This window comes from Hyaena hyaena, unplaced genomic scaffold (assembly GCF_003009895.1).
Source record: "Hyaena hyaena isolate Hyena2069 unplaced genomic scaffold, ASM300989v1 scaffold_266, whole genome shotgun sequence".
Lineage (NCBI taxonomy): Eukaryota > Metazoa > Chordata > Mammalia > Carnivora > Hyaenidae > Hyaena > Hyaena hyaena.
In genome coordinates, this window is record NW_024080900.1 from 2,224,328 (window position 1) to 2,242,844 (window position 18,517).

General features: G+C 39.7%; 1 protein-coding gene across 1 annotated transcript in view; it reads left to right on the forward strand.

The window, feature by feature from the left end:
* The window catches only part of AGBL1 (ATP/GTP binding protein like 1), a 492,407-nt gene extending 475,198 nt beyond the window's left edge, over window positions 1-17,209 (forward strand). Inside the window, exon 22 of the mRNA XM_039245764.1 lies at window positions 17,042-17,209. Within this exon, the coding sequence (XP_039101695.1) occupies window positions 17,042-17,209 (168 nt within the window). The remainder of the gene's footprint in view (window positions 1-17,041) is intronic.
* Window positions 17,210-18,517: the final 1,308 nt, after the last annotated feature.

An 18,517-nucleotide genomic window follows, 5' to 3' on the forward strand; every position in this document is an offset into this window, starting at 1 on the left:
CCACCCAGGTGCCCACTGGTACTCTTTTATTAATGGATGTTATAGTAAAGGATTACTAACAAGTGGCATCTGAGCATTGTCAGATTGGCAGAAGGGATGATGTGAAGCAGGAAGACCTGTGGTTTTCTTTAAATCAGGCTGTGTCGAGGTCCAGGAATCTGAAGGTAAAAGTGCTGCTGTCTGGACCAGCAGGTAGATCTCGAACATCCCCAACTACGTGCCCAGCGCCTGGGCTCTGCCCCCCTGCACAGTCAGCCGCCGCCTTTGTGGAACTTCAGCAGCATGCTCCTCTCTCCTGCTACCTGCTGCTGCATCTTGAACATCTAAGTCTCCTTCACTGACAATGCATCCCTGTTCTTTTGCCTACAACAGGCTCTAACGTGAACACTCACCCTTATGTAAGAAACGAGACAGCTAAAGGAGGCTGGAGGCAGGAAGGGAGAAGACAGGGCTGATTGGAAAGAGTTCCATTAAAAAATATTTCTCCCCTTTTGAAGTGAGCAAAGCCTGCTAATACATGTCCCGCTTGCTGGGGGTTCCAGCTGTTTCCTTTTGAGCACTTGGGTATCAAAGCCGCATGGGCCTCGGGTAGGACTGTTTGCTCTGTTGCCAGACCAATTACAGGCTGACAGTACTCAGCTATGCTACTGTTTCTCTTACTATTATTATTACTCTTCTGCTCATGGATTCTGGAGACCACCCTACACAGAAGCAAACCCTGGGGGATCACAAAGCCACAGGCACACCATTTGCAGTCACTGCGCGGCGGCTCTCGGATTGATATGGGTTTAACATGTTCCCTTTATCTGGTAAGCAGAGCCAGGGATGTTTAGACTCACATCCCACAGGAAAGAGAGGGTTCCCTGCAGAAAATGTCAGCCTACCACTCTAGGCAGTGAGCTGAGTAGGGTAGGAGAGTAGCCTCTTCATTTTCACGTGGAAAGCTCTACGTGTGTCATTTGACCAGGGGCCTCCTGCCTGTAATTTGGGTTGAGAGGCATATTCAAGGCCAAACAGTTTGGGGGCTAGACTTGCAGCCTCTGGATTTGGTCAGTGGTTTGCATGCAGCAACAATCATCTTCTTAAATACATTTATTAAGCCAGCAAATTTGCATTGTCATTGTATGTATATTTTTAAATGCAGCATTTACACATACCCTATCACATATCAACTTTTTAAAAACATTTAAGTGTTTTATTTATTTTTGAGGGAGAGAGTGTGAGCGGAAGCAGGGGAGGGACAGAGAGAGATGGGGACAGAAGATCCAAAGTGGGCTCTGTGCTGATAGCAGCAAGCCCAATGTGGAGCTCGAACTCACAAACTGCAAATTCATGACCTGAGCCAAAGTTAGATGCTCAACAGGCTGAGCCACGCAGGCACCCCCCTATCAACCTTTCAAATGTATTTGCAGTTTGGTAGGCATGATTTGCCAAAAAACACAGCAACAGTTTAGAAGGATTCAGACATGATCTTTTCTTTCTTAATGTTAATTGTATTAATCAGTGCTGTCGATAAAACTTTCTTACTGATATTTTGGGTTCAAACTTTTTAAAATTAACCATTATTTCTTAATTTACTTATCCACCCAGTATGAGAATTTTATGTAGCAATCTCATTGTTTTTAAGCCCTGAATGATAGTTTGTCTCTGCATTTGGTCAGGCCTCATTTGCTGACTGAATATAAAGTTGTTATATTGCTTTTGGTCAGATAATATCTTCTGGATGATAACATTCAACTCCTAGCCACACATAAATCTGCAGGTCTTAATGGATATTAGCCCTTCTTTTTGTTTATATTTGTTTTCTTCATTCTCTGTCCCTCTCCCAAATATTCAGTCAAGCAAAACTTGGAGGGAAATAATACAAGTATCAAAGAAGGAGTGTTAGTGACTAGTAATGCTCAGAATTTGAATGTCTACAGAAGCTCGGCAGGTAAGATAAATGCAAGGGTTAGGAAGGTGCAAAACAGTATGTATTTAACTGCTTACATTGCTACGCCTTTGTTAGACCAGTTTTATCACACTGTGCAGGAGTAGGAAAGTGGCAGAGCAAAATAAGTTTACAGGTACGTAAGCTTCGAAGTCCAGCTAAAGCCAGAGCAGTTATTTTTCCTCTGAACATCCAAAAGGTTTCCCCTTTCAGTGTATGTCCTGTATTTCCTAATAGATTATAAGAACCATGAGGGCTGGTGTCTTCTTATATCTTTTTTGATGGCCCTCTAAATGTCCACCCTGCACTCTGAAATTTCACCCTGTGCTATATACGCTGTGAGATACGGAGATAATAGAAACAAAGGTGGTCTCTTCAAGATGGCAAGCACAGAAGTCGACTTTGTGCCAAAAACCATTTTATTTTTCCTTCCCAACACCTAACACAGGGCCATGTATATAGAGAGAGCAAAATAAATGGGTGTGAAATGAGTGAGTGGAGAGTAGATTTGCATGATGATTTGCTGGTGCTGATAATGCTGACCGAGCCTACTTGCTAACTTGCAGAGAACTCTATAATTCTTCATGGAGCCAAGGGCACCCCCTAAAAGATCCCACACATAAATGTGCATTGCAATTGAAGGACAGTTATTAGCTGTTCATGGATTCCTATTGGTCAGCGAAATCTAGCTAGGAGCCTCTTAGCTGGAACAAGCAAACAGTCCCCAGATAAGCTGGTCTAGGGTTTTGGGAAATGGTGGTAGCAATGGTGATAGTGCTGCTACTCTATTTACAGGGTGCAGAGATCTCCAAGGAGTCCCCCAGGCCCCCTGTGACTGCCACATTACTCCATCTCACTTTTTGACCAATTTCCTTGATTTGTCAAATGAAACTCTCTTTGGGGATCATTTCTCTCTTTTTCTGCTCTAACTCTGTATTTTCTTTCTTTAATTCAACTCTACTTTCCAAAAAAATGCCATCTACTAGGAATATGATTCTCTTGTCTAATTCATTCAATAACTTGATTTACCTTTATGGATAAAAGCTGTAGCTTGCCTAGAGTATCTTGCTTCCATACTTTGCCCCTCTATGTCTTACGCACACCAAACTGACTAGGTCGAATTGGAGAAAAATAGAAGTTTAAGTTGAAAGGGAGAGAATGAAAGCTGAGCAAAACTGAGTGGCATTTATATATGCACACATACGTGTATTTACAGTGTAATTGTGATGCATGGATCTTCCTATGCCCTTGTGTGTAATAGTGCATGTGGGGAAAAAGTGATTGCAGTTCACGCTGATGGAGCATCTACACTGTGCGTCTGCACTGGGCATGCACACATTATATCTCCTGTAATCTTCACAGAAGCATTTAAGCAATAAGTTCTATTTTCCCATTTTAAGGATAAAGACATTGGGCTTGACGGGGTTGTGTAACTTGGACATAGTCATTAGGATAGGAAGTGGCAGAGTTGAGATTCATATTCCAGAGAGCTGACTACCAGAATATTCTCTTTACACATGTTCAAACAGAGGCCTTCCTGGGCAATATGTTCAGAGCAGTGCTACGCAAAGTAACTGGGGCTGTGAGCTGTTGGTCCATCTGTCGCAGCAAAGAGATAAGGAGCTTGGACCAGAATAAAAAAGAACACAAACACAGGGCTTCCTTCCTTGACAAGAACTGAAGTAAAAACATGTGCTTAATTGTATGAATGACCCACCTTCCAGATGAGGCACCTTGTTTGATCACAGACTTTGCAAAAGCTCTAACCATCCAGCATGGCTAGTGAGGGCATGGCTGCAGGGCTACTCTCTGGGTAACTGGGAACCGCAACCTCACGTTAATGTCATCCCACTTTTGGGAAGAGAGTTTGGTTTGTGTCTTACCCCCTCATCTGAGGAGACTGGTTGCACTTGTAGGGGCTGGTGTGGAGTGTGGAGGTTGGAGTAAGGGTTAGGTTTGCTATTCTGCTGGTATAAAGCAGTGTCGCCATTCAATTCTTTGTGTACTAAAATACTTGCACACCTGCAGGTTCATAGCCGCTGCTCATACCTCCAGGTGAAGCCTCCCACCTGCCCCTTAACTCTGGTATCTCCCTCCCTCCTCTGCCATGTCCCCCAGGATGTTGCCAGGATTCAGGAACTAAATGATTAAACTCTGGCAAAGCAGAACTCTGCTGTCTTGCTATGATCAGCATTTGTTCTCATTGGTCATTGTCCTTTGCAGATGAGTTTCATAAAACATGGTATATAACTCAGGGGCCAAGGCAGGATAACCTTCCCTTTTTTCTCCCCAATCTGTGGCATGAGAAGGAAAGTTCAAAATTAGATCTGAGAGAATCCATAGAGAACAGGGCTAGAGAGATTGTTCCTGCTAGTCATCATACAAGATGGCCCAGGGCGGCTTTCAGAAGTCAAGGACAGAGCTACGGATCAAAGAGCCAGGGAAGATGAGTACAAGGACAGTGGGTGGCAATAGTGAAGGAGGGTGATGACCTTCTTTTGCCTAAGACTGGACTTGTGCATGTCCCTGGTGCCATATTGGGGCATGCTTTCTGATAAGAAAGGGAATGGGGAATAAAGAAGTAGAGCTTATGGGCTCATGTAACCTATAAGAAAACATGACCACTAAATCTCCAAAAGCTTTTATTAAACAAACATGTTAAGTTTAAAGCCTGTGTATTGACATGGACATTTGATTAGTCTCAGGGGAACATTTATTGCAATCCCAGTTCTACTGTGTTGAGCTAAATAACCTTGTATAAGGCATTGCTAGTTTATGCATCTATAAAAGAGGGTTCAGCTTGCTTAGACCGCTCTCTGTGCTGAAATTCTAGGCTGTCTAGGAGACAGTTTCTGATTCATATCTATCCTCATATGCATGGCCCAGATAGACACAGAAAGACAATGTCACAGAGGACATGGCTATCTGCTGTGTCATTCATGGCTTAAGCATAAATTCACCAATGAAAGACCCAGGGAAGATCCAGCATGGAAATAAAGGACACATTTGAAATCCAGCCCACACCTTCATCCCTGCTGTTCTAGTGACTATGGGGCCTTTTTGCAGTTACTAGGGAAATAGTGGTCAGTAATGGGTCAGGCAGCTTGGGCTGGAAGTGTGGACACAGAGGGGGCTTTGTGCAGAAGAACCCATCAGATGGCAGAGACATCAACATGCTTCGTGATTGATTTGCTTCTCAATAGGAAAGCACTAGAGTCTGATGGGTTTGGTAAGCAGGGGAGCCTGGGGAACCTTCACCCCGCCCTCTAGCTTTCCTCCTTGGTACCTATGGGATTTCACAGATCTGCCAGCCTGGATTGGCTTAGCGGTACCTTCTTTGCTGCCTGCGTGTCAAGGCAAAGGATGTGTAAAGTTAATTTGTTCACAACCTCTCCAAATTTCTGTAAAACTCTAAAAGTCACTGCCTCTCACTCATGCTTTGTAAAGATTCTCATGGCACTTTGTAAAGATTCTAAGAATTTTCCAGGGAATAGATTTCTTATGACAGGATGTTTACCCCAAAAGGAAATAGGCATAGGTCCAGTGACCCAAAGAAGAGTAACATAGAGGACATCAGGTAATGCATACGAAGGAAGAAGCAGGCACTCAAGACGCTAAATATGCCCAACTAGCTTTTCTTTTTGCTGTTTAAGTATTTAAATTTAAATATTGAATTTAACTAACAACATATAAAAGTGAATTTAAAAATTTGTTAATGTTTATTTATTTTTGAGAGAGAGACAGAGACAGTGACAGAGCCTGAGTTGGGGAGGGGCAGAGAGAGAGAGAGAGAGAGACAGAGACAGAGAGAGACAGAGACAGAGAGAGACAGAGAGAGAAAGAGAGACAGAGAATCCGATATAGGCTCCAGGCTTTGAGCTGTGAGGGCTCAGGCGCAGGGCTCAAACCCAGGAACCGTGAGATCACGATCTGAGCTGAAGTCAGATGCCCAACCAACTGAGTCACCCAGGCTCCCCTAAATATGAATTTTAAATTTTATTTTCCTTGCAAATTTAAAATCACATGTAAAATAACATTTTAATTCAGATACATTACTATTTCCAGGCTTATAAGCATTGCTTAAGGAAATATGAATAGCAAGAGCAATTACATATTTTTCATGACTAAAAATGAAACAAAGAAAACATGTACCCTCACCATGCATTCCTAGCCACTCTTAATATTTTAGTGCATATAAATCAATTTAACAATTTTAAATAAGTCTGTGATCATAATGAATGTGCTGTTCTCTAGTCAGCTTACTGTACTTTTGGCCTATATCATGAATATACCCCCATGGCGTTGTTTATTCAAAACACATCATGATATTAATATTCCATGGTGTAAATACACTCAACTTTGGCTAGTAATAAACTGGCACACATTTAGGATTTTTTTCTATAGTTCATCTTATGATTATTTTCTTAACATTGATTTCTGGAATTTGAAGAGGGCTAAACATTTTTAATGCTTTTGAAATATATTTCCAAATTATCCTTCAGAAATACTGCAATGATAAGAACTTCCATCAAAACAGATGATGATAGTGTCTGTTTATAGCCCTTTACCAGCAGAGCATGTGATTTGGGGAGTAAGAGGTAAACCTGAACTGAAAAGCAAATTATGGCATTTTATTGTTATATTTGCCATTTATATCATGTTAGATTATTTTTTCCCTTTATTACAATTACATTTATTTTGTTATTTCTCTTTTAACTTAGTTTGTGATATTTCTGGCTATTCAGATATATTTAAATCATATTTATTCAATCATTAATATTTTCCTTTATGGGTTCTTCTTTGAGCATATGCACTGGAAGTACTTCTTCTGGTCTGGAGATGATAGAATATTTGAATATATGTGTTATTCCTTCTTTAATCACTCACGTTTTTTTTTTTAACATTTAATCCTTTAATCAAAATGGAATGATTTTGTATTTGTGGTAAGATTTTCCCGTGGAATATTAACCACTCATTTTTGCTTTATCCCCATCACAACCCATTTGCGGTGACTTGAAAGGCACCTTTATCATATGCAAGCCTTTATATATTCTGCAGGCTTTGACAATTTTTTTATGCTTCCCTTGATCTGTCTGCCATGTTTTGCATTAATACCATAACATTTAATTATTATAAGTGTATAAGATCTTCCCATTATTATTTTTTTACTCTTTATTGCAAAATTATTCTTGGGTATTTTTGCAATGTATTCTTCTAAAAAGGAGTGAATTCTCCAAGTCTGAAAATCTGCCTTGGTGTTTTGATTTCTTATGCTTTTATACACTAATACATGGAGAATTGATACTGCATGGTACTGGGCCTTACTTTTCTAGAATTGAGCATATTCCTCCATTTGTTTAAAATTTCCTTGTTATCTCTTGGTAAAGGCCTGGGATTTATCATACAATCCTTGGGGTATTTATTATTAATTCTATTCCTAGATATTTTATAGTTGTGTTGCTATTGTGAATGGGATTTTTATTATACTTAATAATTTATTTTGCTGGTTTATAGAAAGAAAATTGATTTTGGGATATTTAATTTGTAACCTGTCTACTTTCTCGATTCTTGCCTTACATCTAATAGATTTTCTGTTTGAGCTGATTCCTTTGCTTTGTTTTAGTACATAATCAGTCTTCAAATAATGATAATGTGATTCCTTCCTTTCTAATATGTATGACTCATTTTTTCTTATTGAATTGTTTGGAACCTATCAAAAATGATCCATAACAGTAGTGAGAACAGGTCAGAGATTGTCTATAGTTTTAATAAGGACTGGATATGTCACATATGGTTTTGACTATTGGTTTATGTAAGCATTTGCTATTGTTAGTGGTAATAATAAATACTTGTATAATATGCAATGGGCCAAATGCTGATGTAAATTTTTTTATATATACAACCTCACTGAATTGTCTCAGCAACTCCAGGAAATAGGTGGTATTATTATTATTATTATTATTATTCCCATTATAAAGTTAGAAAAATCAGGGCACCAGTAGGTCAAATGGCTTCCCCAAAACTACACAGTTAGTAAATGCAGCACTGGAATTGATGCCAGCAATCTGGACCTCAGGGCCTGTGTTTACACCCACCCTACCATGCTGTCCCCTCTAGTCTAGAAAGAGTTCTGGCAGCTCATATACTGTGACCTGTATCAGAAATGGATGCATCTATCCAGAAGTCCTTGGGTTTTTTTTTTTTCCCTTCTGCCTTTTGATCTGTTTATGTACTAACATTTATGTTAGTAGATTTCCTAATGATGTCACCCCATGCCATTCTTGGCAACATACTTTCTGGGTCAGCCTGCATAATTATGTTTTTAATCTTTATTTATTTATTTTGAGAGAGAGAGAGAGCGAGTGAGCGAGAACAAGTAGGGGAAAGGGACACAGGGAGAGAGAGACAGAATCCCAAGCAGGCTCCATGTGTAGCATGAAGCCTAACACAGGTCTGGATCTCACAACTGGGAGATCATGACCTGACCGGTATGAAGAGTCAGATGCTTAACTGACTGAGTCACACAGGCACCCCCAGGCTGCATAATTATTTTTATATATATTCCTATTTCTGAGCATAAACAACACTTTCCTTAATTGGGATTTCTCTCAATATATGTAGATATATGTATTGTATGTAAATTTATGTAGATATATGTAGATATAATTGGCATATAGCATTATATTAGCCTCAGGTGTACCACACAGTGATTCAATATATGTATATATTGTGAAATGGTCACAATAAGTCTTATTAGCATCCATCACCACACTGTTATACATATTTTTCTTGTGAGAACTTTTAAGATCTATTCTCTTAGTAACTTTCAAATATATAATACAGTATATTAACTACAGTCACCATGCTGTATGTTGCATGACTGACTTGTATTATAAATAGAAGATTGTACATTTCAGGGCGCCTTGGTGGCTCAGTTGGTCAAGCATCCAACTTCGGCTCAAGTCATGATTACTGTTCGTAGGTTGGAGCCCCACGTCAGGCTCTGTGCTGACAGCTCTGAGCCTGGAGCCTGCGTCAGGTTCTGTGTCTCCCTCTCTCTCTGCCCCTCCCTCCCCTGCTCATGCTTGCTCTCTCTCTAAAAAATAAACCTGGGTGGTTCAGTTGGTTAAGCGTCTGACTTCAGTTCAGGTCATGATATCTGTTCGTAGGTTGGAGCCCGCATTGGGCCTGTGCTGACAGCTCATAGCCTGGAGCCTGCTTCAGATTCTGTGTCTCCCTCTCTCTGTCCCTCCCTTGCTCGCACTCTGTGTCTGTCTCTCTCAAAAATAAATAAACATTAAAAAAATTAAAAAAAAGAAGTTTATATGTTTTGACTACTTTTACCCATTTTGCCCAACTTCTAGCCCTCTGCCTCTAGCAACCACCAATCTGTTCTCTGTATCTATGAGTCATCTTTTTTTCTTTTAGATTCCACACATTAGTGAGAAAATAGGGTATGTCTCTGCCTGTCTTATCTCACTTAGCATGATGCCCTCAAGGTCCATCCTTGTTGTCACAAATGGCAGGATTTCCTTCCTTTTCATAGTTGAGTAATATTCCATCACACACACACACACACACACACACACACACACACACACACACACACCACACACCTGCTCTTCCTTGAGTTTATCTTCCTCGGGCCCCTTAAATCCACATGTGTGGGACACAGCATTTTCTCCTAAATTCTGTACATACTGCTTCACTGTCTTTGACATTTAAGAGTGGGAATAAATGTTAGGTTATTTAATTTTGATTGTTTATAGGGTTTCTAATACTTTATTTTGCTTTTTTAAGTTAATTATATCTCATATATTTATTGAAAATGTTTGATCTGTAGAGCCAGATTTTTTTTTAAATACAGAATTGTTCTGAGGCAGTTGGGTGATTCAGATGGTTAAGTGTCTGACTCTGGGTTTTGGTTCCGGTGATGATCTTGTGGTTCATGAGTTTGAGCCCCATATTGGGCTCTGTGCTGACTCATGGAGCCTCCTTGGGATTCTCTCTTTCTCTTTATTTCTGACCCTCCCTCCCTCCTACTCTCTCTCAAAATAAATAAATAACTTAAAAAATAAATAAATACATAACAATTCTCCCTTTATTTTCCTCATCCCTTCTCCCTATGTTTTCCTTCTTCCTGGATTTTATGGTGATTAACAAACTGAGTCTGAAATTCAAAAGGGAGTAGATCACTTTTCCTCAGTCTGCTCTGAAATTCATAATTAATATATATAATTCATGTGTGTGCCATTATTTTAACTTGTTTTTTCCTTGAGATATTGGAAAATTTCTGCTACAAAATGGATTTTATTTTTTGCATTGAACTGTTAACTCTCTCCGTTTAACATTTCATTTAGAAATTGTATTTTAGGGGTGCCTGGGTGGCTCATTCAGTTAAGCGTCTTACTTTGGCCCAGGTCATGATGATATGGTTCTTGGGTTCGAGCCCCGCATGGGGCTCTGTGCTGACAGCTAGCTCAGAGCCTGGAGCCTGTTTCAAATTCTGTGTCTACCTCTCTCTCGGACCCTCCCCTGCTCGTGCTGTCTCTGTCTCTCTCAGAAATAAATAAAAACATTAAAAAATCAAAAACAAAAGAAATTGTATTTTACATTTCCATAGTATACTCCTCAGTTTTCATCGTATCTTTCACTGTACTTCTACCAATGCAATGTACTCTTGATCTTTTTTGAGAATAAAATTAAGAAATTTCGGGGGTGCCTAGTTGGTTAAGCCTCCAACTTCAGCTCAGGTCATGATCTCAAGGTTCATGGGTTTGAGCCCCAAGTTGGGCTCTATGCTGACAGCTCAGAGCCTGGAGCCTGCTTAAGATTCTGCATCTTCCTCTCTCTCTGCCCCTCCCCCACTCATGCTCTGTCTTTCTCCTTCAAAAAGAAACATTTTAAAACTTATTTAAAAAAAAAAGAAATTTCTCAGATCTTTCTCATTTCTGGCAGTAAATCTTTCTCATAAAAAGGCATTTGTTTGGTATTTTAGAGTGCCATCCTTCTACCTGCAGTATTTGTGCATATGTTTAACATTTCCCCCTCTGTATTTTTTAGAGGCTGTTCAGTGATGCCCAGTTTTATAAAAAGAAACAGGCTTTGCCAGAAGGTGTTGTAGATTGTTGGAGGCAGATACTAATTCCTATCTGCTTATAGTTTGGATTTGAGGATGCAGACAGAGGCCCGTGAGAAATTTGAGGACTGACGGAAGACAACCACACGAAGGCAGGACCACAACAAATGACAGCCTCAGTTGCTGAGCCAATGAAACCGCAACGTGTAAAGGGACAACTTGAAGATGCTTGACTGTTTTAGCCATAGCTTTGGGTACAGCAGACACAAAGGAAATGCCTCCATTCAGAATTTCTAATCACAAACTCTCCATTAAGCGTATTTGGGGTCAAAATTTAAAGGTACAGTATGGCCCTGAAGGTCTCAAGCCAAAGCTTCAGCCTGTAATGGTCCCTGATCGGTAGTCCCTAAATACCTAGTGGAAGAAAACACAAGTTCTCTCTGGAGCAACCAATCCACAAAGAGTTTTTTCAAGTTCAAGAAAATGTGAATTTAGGACTTCAAAAGCTCTTAAAATATTTGAGCAGGCAAAGCTACAATATTGACATTAAACAGAAAAGTCAAACGAATGATGGATGCCCACAAAGACTGTATATATGGGAATAATCGGGGAGAATATAAAATAACTATGTTTATAGTGTTTCAGAGACAGTTTTTGAGATGAATGAATCAAAAAGCAGCTTCAGTACAGCTGGAGAGCAAAGTATTAAAATAAAACATTGATAAGAAAAGATACTCAGAACTTATTATGGTGATAGAAATAAAAAATATAAAAGTAAAGGTAAGACATATGGGACAGAGTAAAAATAAATACGTTTAATAGGAATCTTAGGCTTCTCTTTGCTTTCCTTGATGAGGAATGGGGGAAGGTAATACTCAAAGAGATGGTGGCTTACGTTTTTCTAAAACCAATGAGGGACACCAATTTTCAGTGTCAATAAATTAGAAATAAAGGAAATAATAAATGTAGACCTACTTCAGACTACGGAAGATCTCGAAAAGATCTTGCAAGTTGCTGTCAGGATTCTACTCATTTATTGACATGCTGTAACTCTTTACACAGTTTTTGGTCTGTGGATGTTCTGTTGATAACCCGTCTCCTCAGGATTTCTGTGTTTTATTGGCAAATCACAGCAATAATAGCTGAAAGCCTGTATGTGAGATTGGGGGTAACCACCTCTGCTTTCTCTGCCAAATTGTCACCATAAATTACATCATTATAGGCTTAATATTTTGCTTTTTTTTTGTCACCTGTCATTAAATCATAGGCATTTCCATATTGTTAAATGGCTGTTATAATAATCATTTTAATGGCTTTATTATAGCCCATCAAATTTATTCCATTATAATTTCCTTAGTGATTTCTTCCTTATTAGATATTTAGCATTTTATTTCCTTCAAATTTTGATTATTATATGTAGCTTTGACATAATATATATTTTGTGCTTCACTTTTATTTTGAATTGTCCCTCAGGAAGAGGTTTCAGAAGTGATATTGTTATATTTTGATATGTGCCAGCTTTTGTCATGAGTCAGCACTATATATGATAATTTGAATATATGTCTATCAATTTGCTGGGTGTAAGAGGCATTTTTATTACATACTAAAACAGAATATTTTTCTATGCTTATTGTTTTTCTCCTTTTGCTCACCAATTATCAGTACCTATGCTTTTATTTTATTTTGTTTTATTTTATTTTATTTATTTTTTATCCTTTAGAGAAAGAGAGCACGAGTTGGTGAGATGGGAAGAGCGAGAGAGAGAGAGAGAGAGAGAGAGAGTGAGAGAGAGAATCTTAAGCAGGCTCCATGCTCAGTGGAGAGCCCAGTATGAGGTTCGGTCCCACAACCCTGGGATCATAACCTAAATTGAAATCAAGAGTCTGACGCTCAACTGACTGAGTCACCAGGTGCCCCAGTACCTATACTTTTTAAACATCATTTGTGTATCCTGTTTCCTTTCCAGTATGTAATTTTCTTCAGTAATACAAATATTCTTCCCATATCTGTGCTATTTAAAAATTATGTGATGATGAGGGTAGTGGCGAAATTTGGAGTCAAATGTACATGTGGATTCAACCTATTTTGAGGTGGATTATCAAAAAGTTTCTAAAAAACATGTAATGAATTGTGTCAGTAAGTTTTCCTTACAAACAGGATGCATAGATAGAGACCTGTGCTTTCTAGTAACCTTAGTATCTGAATATTGGTGTGAGAAATATTGTTGGCTCACCCAATGCTCATTATTTTAAGTTTATTTATTTTGAGAAAGGCAGACAACACAAGTGGGGGAAAGGCAGAGAGAGAGAAGAGAGAATCCCAGGCAAGCTCCACACTCTCAGCATGGAGCCTGATGTAGGGCTTAAATGCATGAACCACGAGATCATGACCTGAGCTGAAATCAGGAGTCAGACACTTAACCAACTAAGCCACCCAGGCGCCATCCCCCTTTAAAAATTTTTTTCAACACTCATTTCTAACACCAATCTCTATTACTTGTCTCTTTTAAAGAGATTGAACAAGCTAAAATATTCAGTTACCAGACCACTGTAAAGCTGGAGTTGGCTCTATTACATATCTTTGGCCAAGAAAATATAAGCAAAAGTATGCTGGTGCCTTTTTTCCCTATTTCTCTTTCTCCTTCCTTGAGTGGTGATGTGTTGGCTGGAGTTACAGCAGCCACCTTGTAATCATGATTAGAAAACCAGGAAAATGACAGGTACAAGAGTCCTGATTTTCTTATGACCCTGAAATAATGCCATGAACTTCCTACCCCCACCTTATTATGCATGAAAAATAAAACTCCAGTTTTGTTTAAACAACTATAGTCAGTCTTACTGTTACTGGCTATGGGGAAAAAATCCTAATTAACACATATAAGCCTAGGGGGAGAGGAGAGTTGGGTCTTTATTTTGATAAGGCTCACTTTAAAAAATATTTCTTTTAGAGAGAGAGAGACAGAGCATGAGCAGAGTAGGGGTGTTGGGACGGGGAGAGGGAGAGAGAGGGAGATGAAACACAGAATCTGAAGCAGGCTCCAGGCTCTGAGCTGTCAGCACAGAGCCCAATGCGGGGCTTGAACTGGTGAACCGTGAGATGATGACCTTAGCCAAAGTTGGCTACTTAACTGAATGAGCCACCCAGGGGCCCCAGTAAGGCTCACTTATAAACTAACCCAAAGCCACCTTTAGTTATAAAATTGTTACTGTGAACCCATGATAAATGACCAAAGTAGATATCGGAATTTCTAAATTTTATCTACCTGTTTTCTGTGTCATATCCAGAGAGGTGAATGTATCCTCTAAAGCAAAAATAAAATATTTAAATCCTCATGACACTTGACAGTGGGAAAATATAATTAAAGGCGTTCATATACGTGCTATGCAAGGAAGTGAAGTTCCACTTGACAAATACAATATGTATCCAAGAGACAATTTATCCATGCCTCTCCATATCCATTCCTATAGAGCCATTGCTTATCCATTATCACATATGAGGATAAGCCGTATAATAGGCTACGTGCTCCATGCCAGGGATGTAAAGAAGCAGACACTGCTCAGTCGTTGACTTTGAAGGTTTCATTTCCAGGCTGGGAGTGGGAGGTGAGAGGAGAATCCATATAAACAAATATTTTTGATACTGTGTGAGAGTGAAAAGAGAATAGTAAAGAGAGGCTCATACTGCAGAGCAAAATGGAACAAGTGACTTGCTTGAGACCCCACAGCCAATAAGTTGTCTAAGTTCCTTTAATCAGGATTTTCTGGACAAGTCTTTTTTTATGATACCCACCATTACCTGAAATAAATGGATCAATAATTGGGATACAGAAATGTTTTTGTGTTATAAAAATGCTATCATTGGGCCATTGTTTATAGAAGTTGACTGGTGTGAAGGTGTTGCCCTTGACCGAGCAATATGGCTCATGCTATGAGATTTGTTGCCTTCAAGAGCTTGTCCTTCTTTTGACCTATTATGTGCTCTGCTAGATGCTAGGGTTACACATAGGTGTCAGGTGTGCTGCCTGCCTGAGGGGCTGGGTTTTTGTTCTCATTCTCCTTGTCTGCTATTTCTTGCCACCAGTGAGGTGACTGATTGAGGAAGAGGGCATAGCCTTTGCTTCATAACTCTCACCCAGCTGGCCATTCTAGAATAAAGAAAAGCAGCTAGGAAAACAGGGTGCAGGGGAAGAATGAGACCTGAGAACTTTAGTCCGTGGAAAGAGACAGATTTTTCTCTCTGTTCAGTGATCTTTTCTATTGGCTTAAAAAATAACTTGTTAAATATCTGTCTTCCCCTCCCATTGCTGTAGTTTATGGAGGAGCGGACTTGCCTTAACTCTGAAGCAATATCTCCTTTCTTTAGGAAAACAGGTGTCCAAACATGCAGTAAATCAAATTGTCAAACAGCTGAAATAGACTTTCTACTTTCTTTTATCCTTTTTCCTAGAAATTCTTTGGTGGGGCTGATGCTTTCCTAGTCTGGAATTTTGTTTTTCCTTGTGATGCTTATGACCAATCTTTTTGAATTTTTACTGTCACATCACTCTCTTCTGTATCACTTCTATTTGGATATGAAAATCTATTTAAGAAATAATATTCAAATATTGATACCTCTTTATTTAAATGAGATGTGTTTATAAACATAAAGAACTCAGGACCACATTGAATTCTGTCATAGTAAACTTATTTACTAGGAATAAAGAAAGAGAAATTGAGCTGATATTGACCAACAGTGTTATGTGGACCCTGGAATATTCCTTATCACTGTGTGCCTAAGTATATGGAGGGAAGAATTATGATCTCATTTTTCAGATGAGAAAATTGAGGAGAACAGAGCTCATTAAGTCCAAGATCACACAGTCATAAAATATTGACATCAGGATTCAAAACCAATCCCTATCTAATTTTGAAAAACATGCACTTTATACTTCATCATGTAATAGAGCCCTTCCTCTTCTATTTATAGTGAGCCCTTCCTCTTCTATATTTTGGTGAATAGTCAAGTCAGAATTCACTTATTAGTCTCTATTGTTGTGAGGTCATGGATAAAGTCTCAGTTCCATGGTTCTAAATCTCCTTCTGTATGTATGGATGAAATGGCAATACCTACCTGATAGACTTTGATAAGTATTGATGGAGTTAATTCATGTGAAAGGGCTCAGAACAGTGTCAGGCAAAGAGTAAATGCTCTGTAAAGTTGTTAATTATTATTATATGTTATTTCATGGTATAATAGCATAGAGTAAAATCATGGCTTTGCTTTCATGTGCTATCTCAGTACAGATGAAGAAGTGGTTCTAAACAAAGGCTGGTGTTGTTGTTTTTCAGTTCTGGTATTTGTATATGAAAGATCTCCCTCATTCTTCTCACTGATTGACACATTTATGGGAGAGAAAGGGCTTTTAGTATGATTGCTCACAAACTTTGGTTTCAACAGTGGAACCCTTTTTAAAATACATATAGAAAAATACATATAGAAAAATACAATAGCACCTGGGTGGCTCAGTCAGTTGAGTGTCCGACTTCAGCTCAGGTCATGGTCTTACCACTTGTGAGTTTGAGCCCTGCATCCAGCTCTGTGCTGACAGCTCAGCATCTGGAGCCTGCTTTGGATTCTGTCTCCCTCTTCCCCTGCCTCTCTCTTGCTCACACTGTCTCCTTCTCTCACTCACTGTCTGTCACTCACTGAAAAATAAACATTACAAGAAATTTTAAAAAATTAAAAAGCATATAGAAGCATTGATACTTTGACTGAACTAGGGGCAATGACTCCCGGAACTTTATCCACCCCTTTACCCTTCAGGACCCCTGCCAGTTCATTATTGCCTTCAGGATCTTTCTGGGACACCCAGATTGAGAATCACCGATACACAAAGCACCCAACTAAGCACATTGGATAGTGACTAATAAAACTATCAATTCTCAATTTCCCTGATAGGCAAGTGTCCAGAAGCCCTCCCTCTGGATCCCCAAAACTGTCTTTACTCAGTTTCTGTTATATAGTCTCTGTTGATGGTTTTGTTTACCTAACAGGGTCTACAGTTTGGAACCAGTGAACTGGAGGAAATGGGAGCCATGTTCTGCTTAAGTCTCCTCATGTTGGAACTCAAATCTGTAAGCTGTAGCCACCAGCTCCTGAACTCTGCGGCAACTCTCCTGAATGCTGAGGAAGGGGCTCTGGACTACCACCTCCAGCGGTAAGATGCTCACAGGGGTGTGAGGGGAATTTGGACCTTGGTGTTCTAATCAGAGCACATCTCAGAAATGAAAGCCACATGGTCCTATGGGTCTTGGATAAGGAGAAAATAATATGCAGGAGCTGCCAACTAAAGGTAGGGACAGTAGCGGTGTACTGGACCCAGATGCGGGGCATCCTCACTTCTTACCGAACACAGGGAGGATGCTCCCTACTTGTTCACATAAATGAATATATAAAGCACCATGTATTTATAAACATGCATTATTAATAAATTTTGCTTGTGATAAAGAAGATGCAGCTTAGCAACACACATATGCATCTACACATGCTTATGCTTGCCAGTAATGTGTTTATATTTATTCAGGTATAATTTTGGAGCCCATTACACATCCAAAAACAAAAGGGAGGCAATCTCATTGCCAATATCTAGGAACATGGGGACAAGAAATGTTATACTCTCCCAACTCTTAAATACCACTGTTCCTTCTCAGATGATGAGAAGAACCACCTGAAGATGATTAATACATTGTCCTGGAGACCCTGACTCACAGCCATGGCAGGGGAATGACAGATTTCCAAGAGCTGTGAGGATCATTAGTGCAAGAGAGGGAGAACCATTATCCATGTGAGCCCTTTTGATGCCCTTTATTCTAGACAGATATTTTAGACTTGACAAAAACAGATTCAGGGGCAAGAAAGGAAGATATAATGGCCGTATGAGAAAAGAAAGGACCAAGAAAAGCCAGGGGATTCATGGGAGACCAAGTCATTGCCCGTACTTTGAGCCAGGGAATAGAGGGGGGTGTTGAGCTATTGGAGGAAGAAGTGCCTACTGGTGAAAGAGGAAGCACCTCCTCATGTCCTTCATGTCCAAAGGCAGAGCAAAAGCCATTAATACCGACACCGTTTTATTTCTAGTTCATTTTCATTCCTTTTCCTCCCACCATTGTTAAGCTGTGGTTCCAGCGTGACTTCTCACCAAATGGTCAGTCAAGCCTAGAATGACCTAGCAGCGTAAATTAATTTTACTTTGGAAGGTACTGGGTTTCTCTGAGACTTAATTACCTAAATGCAGTAATTAACTTGCTTGTCACACTGTGCTGTAGATCATTGACTGTGGACTCCTAAGTAAATCCAGACCTCTTTCCTCCCTAGAGACACTGCCCGTGATTTCTTTTGTTTTGATATCATCACCACTGCTGTCTGCCCCCGCTCCCTTCAACACCCCTCAGCGCCCCCCAGGGCTTGGCGTGTTTGGCATCACTGTGGTGTTTCAGCCTCTCCCTCTGACAGCAAGCATTTCCACCTGC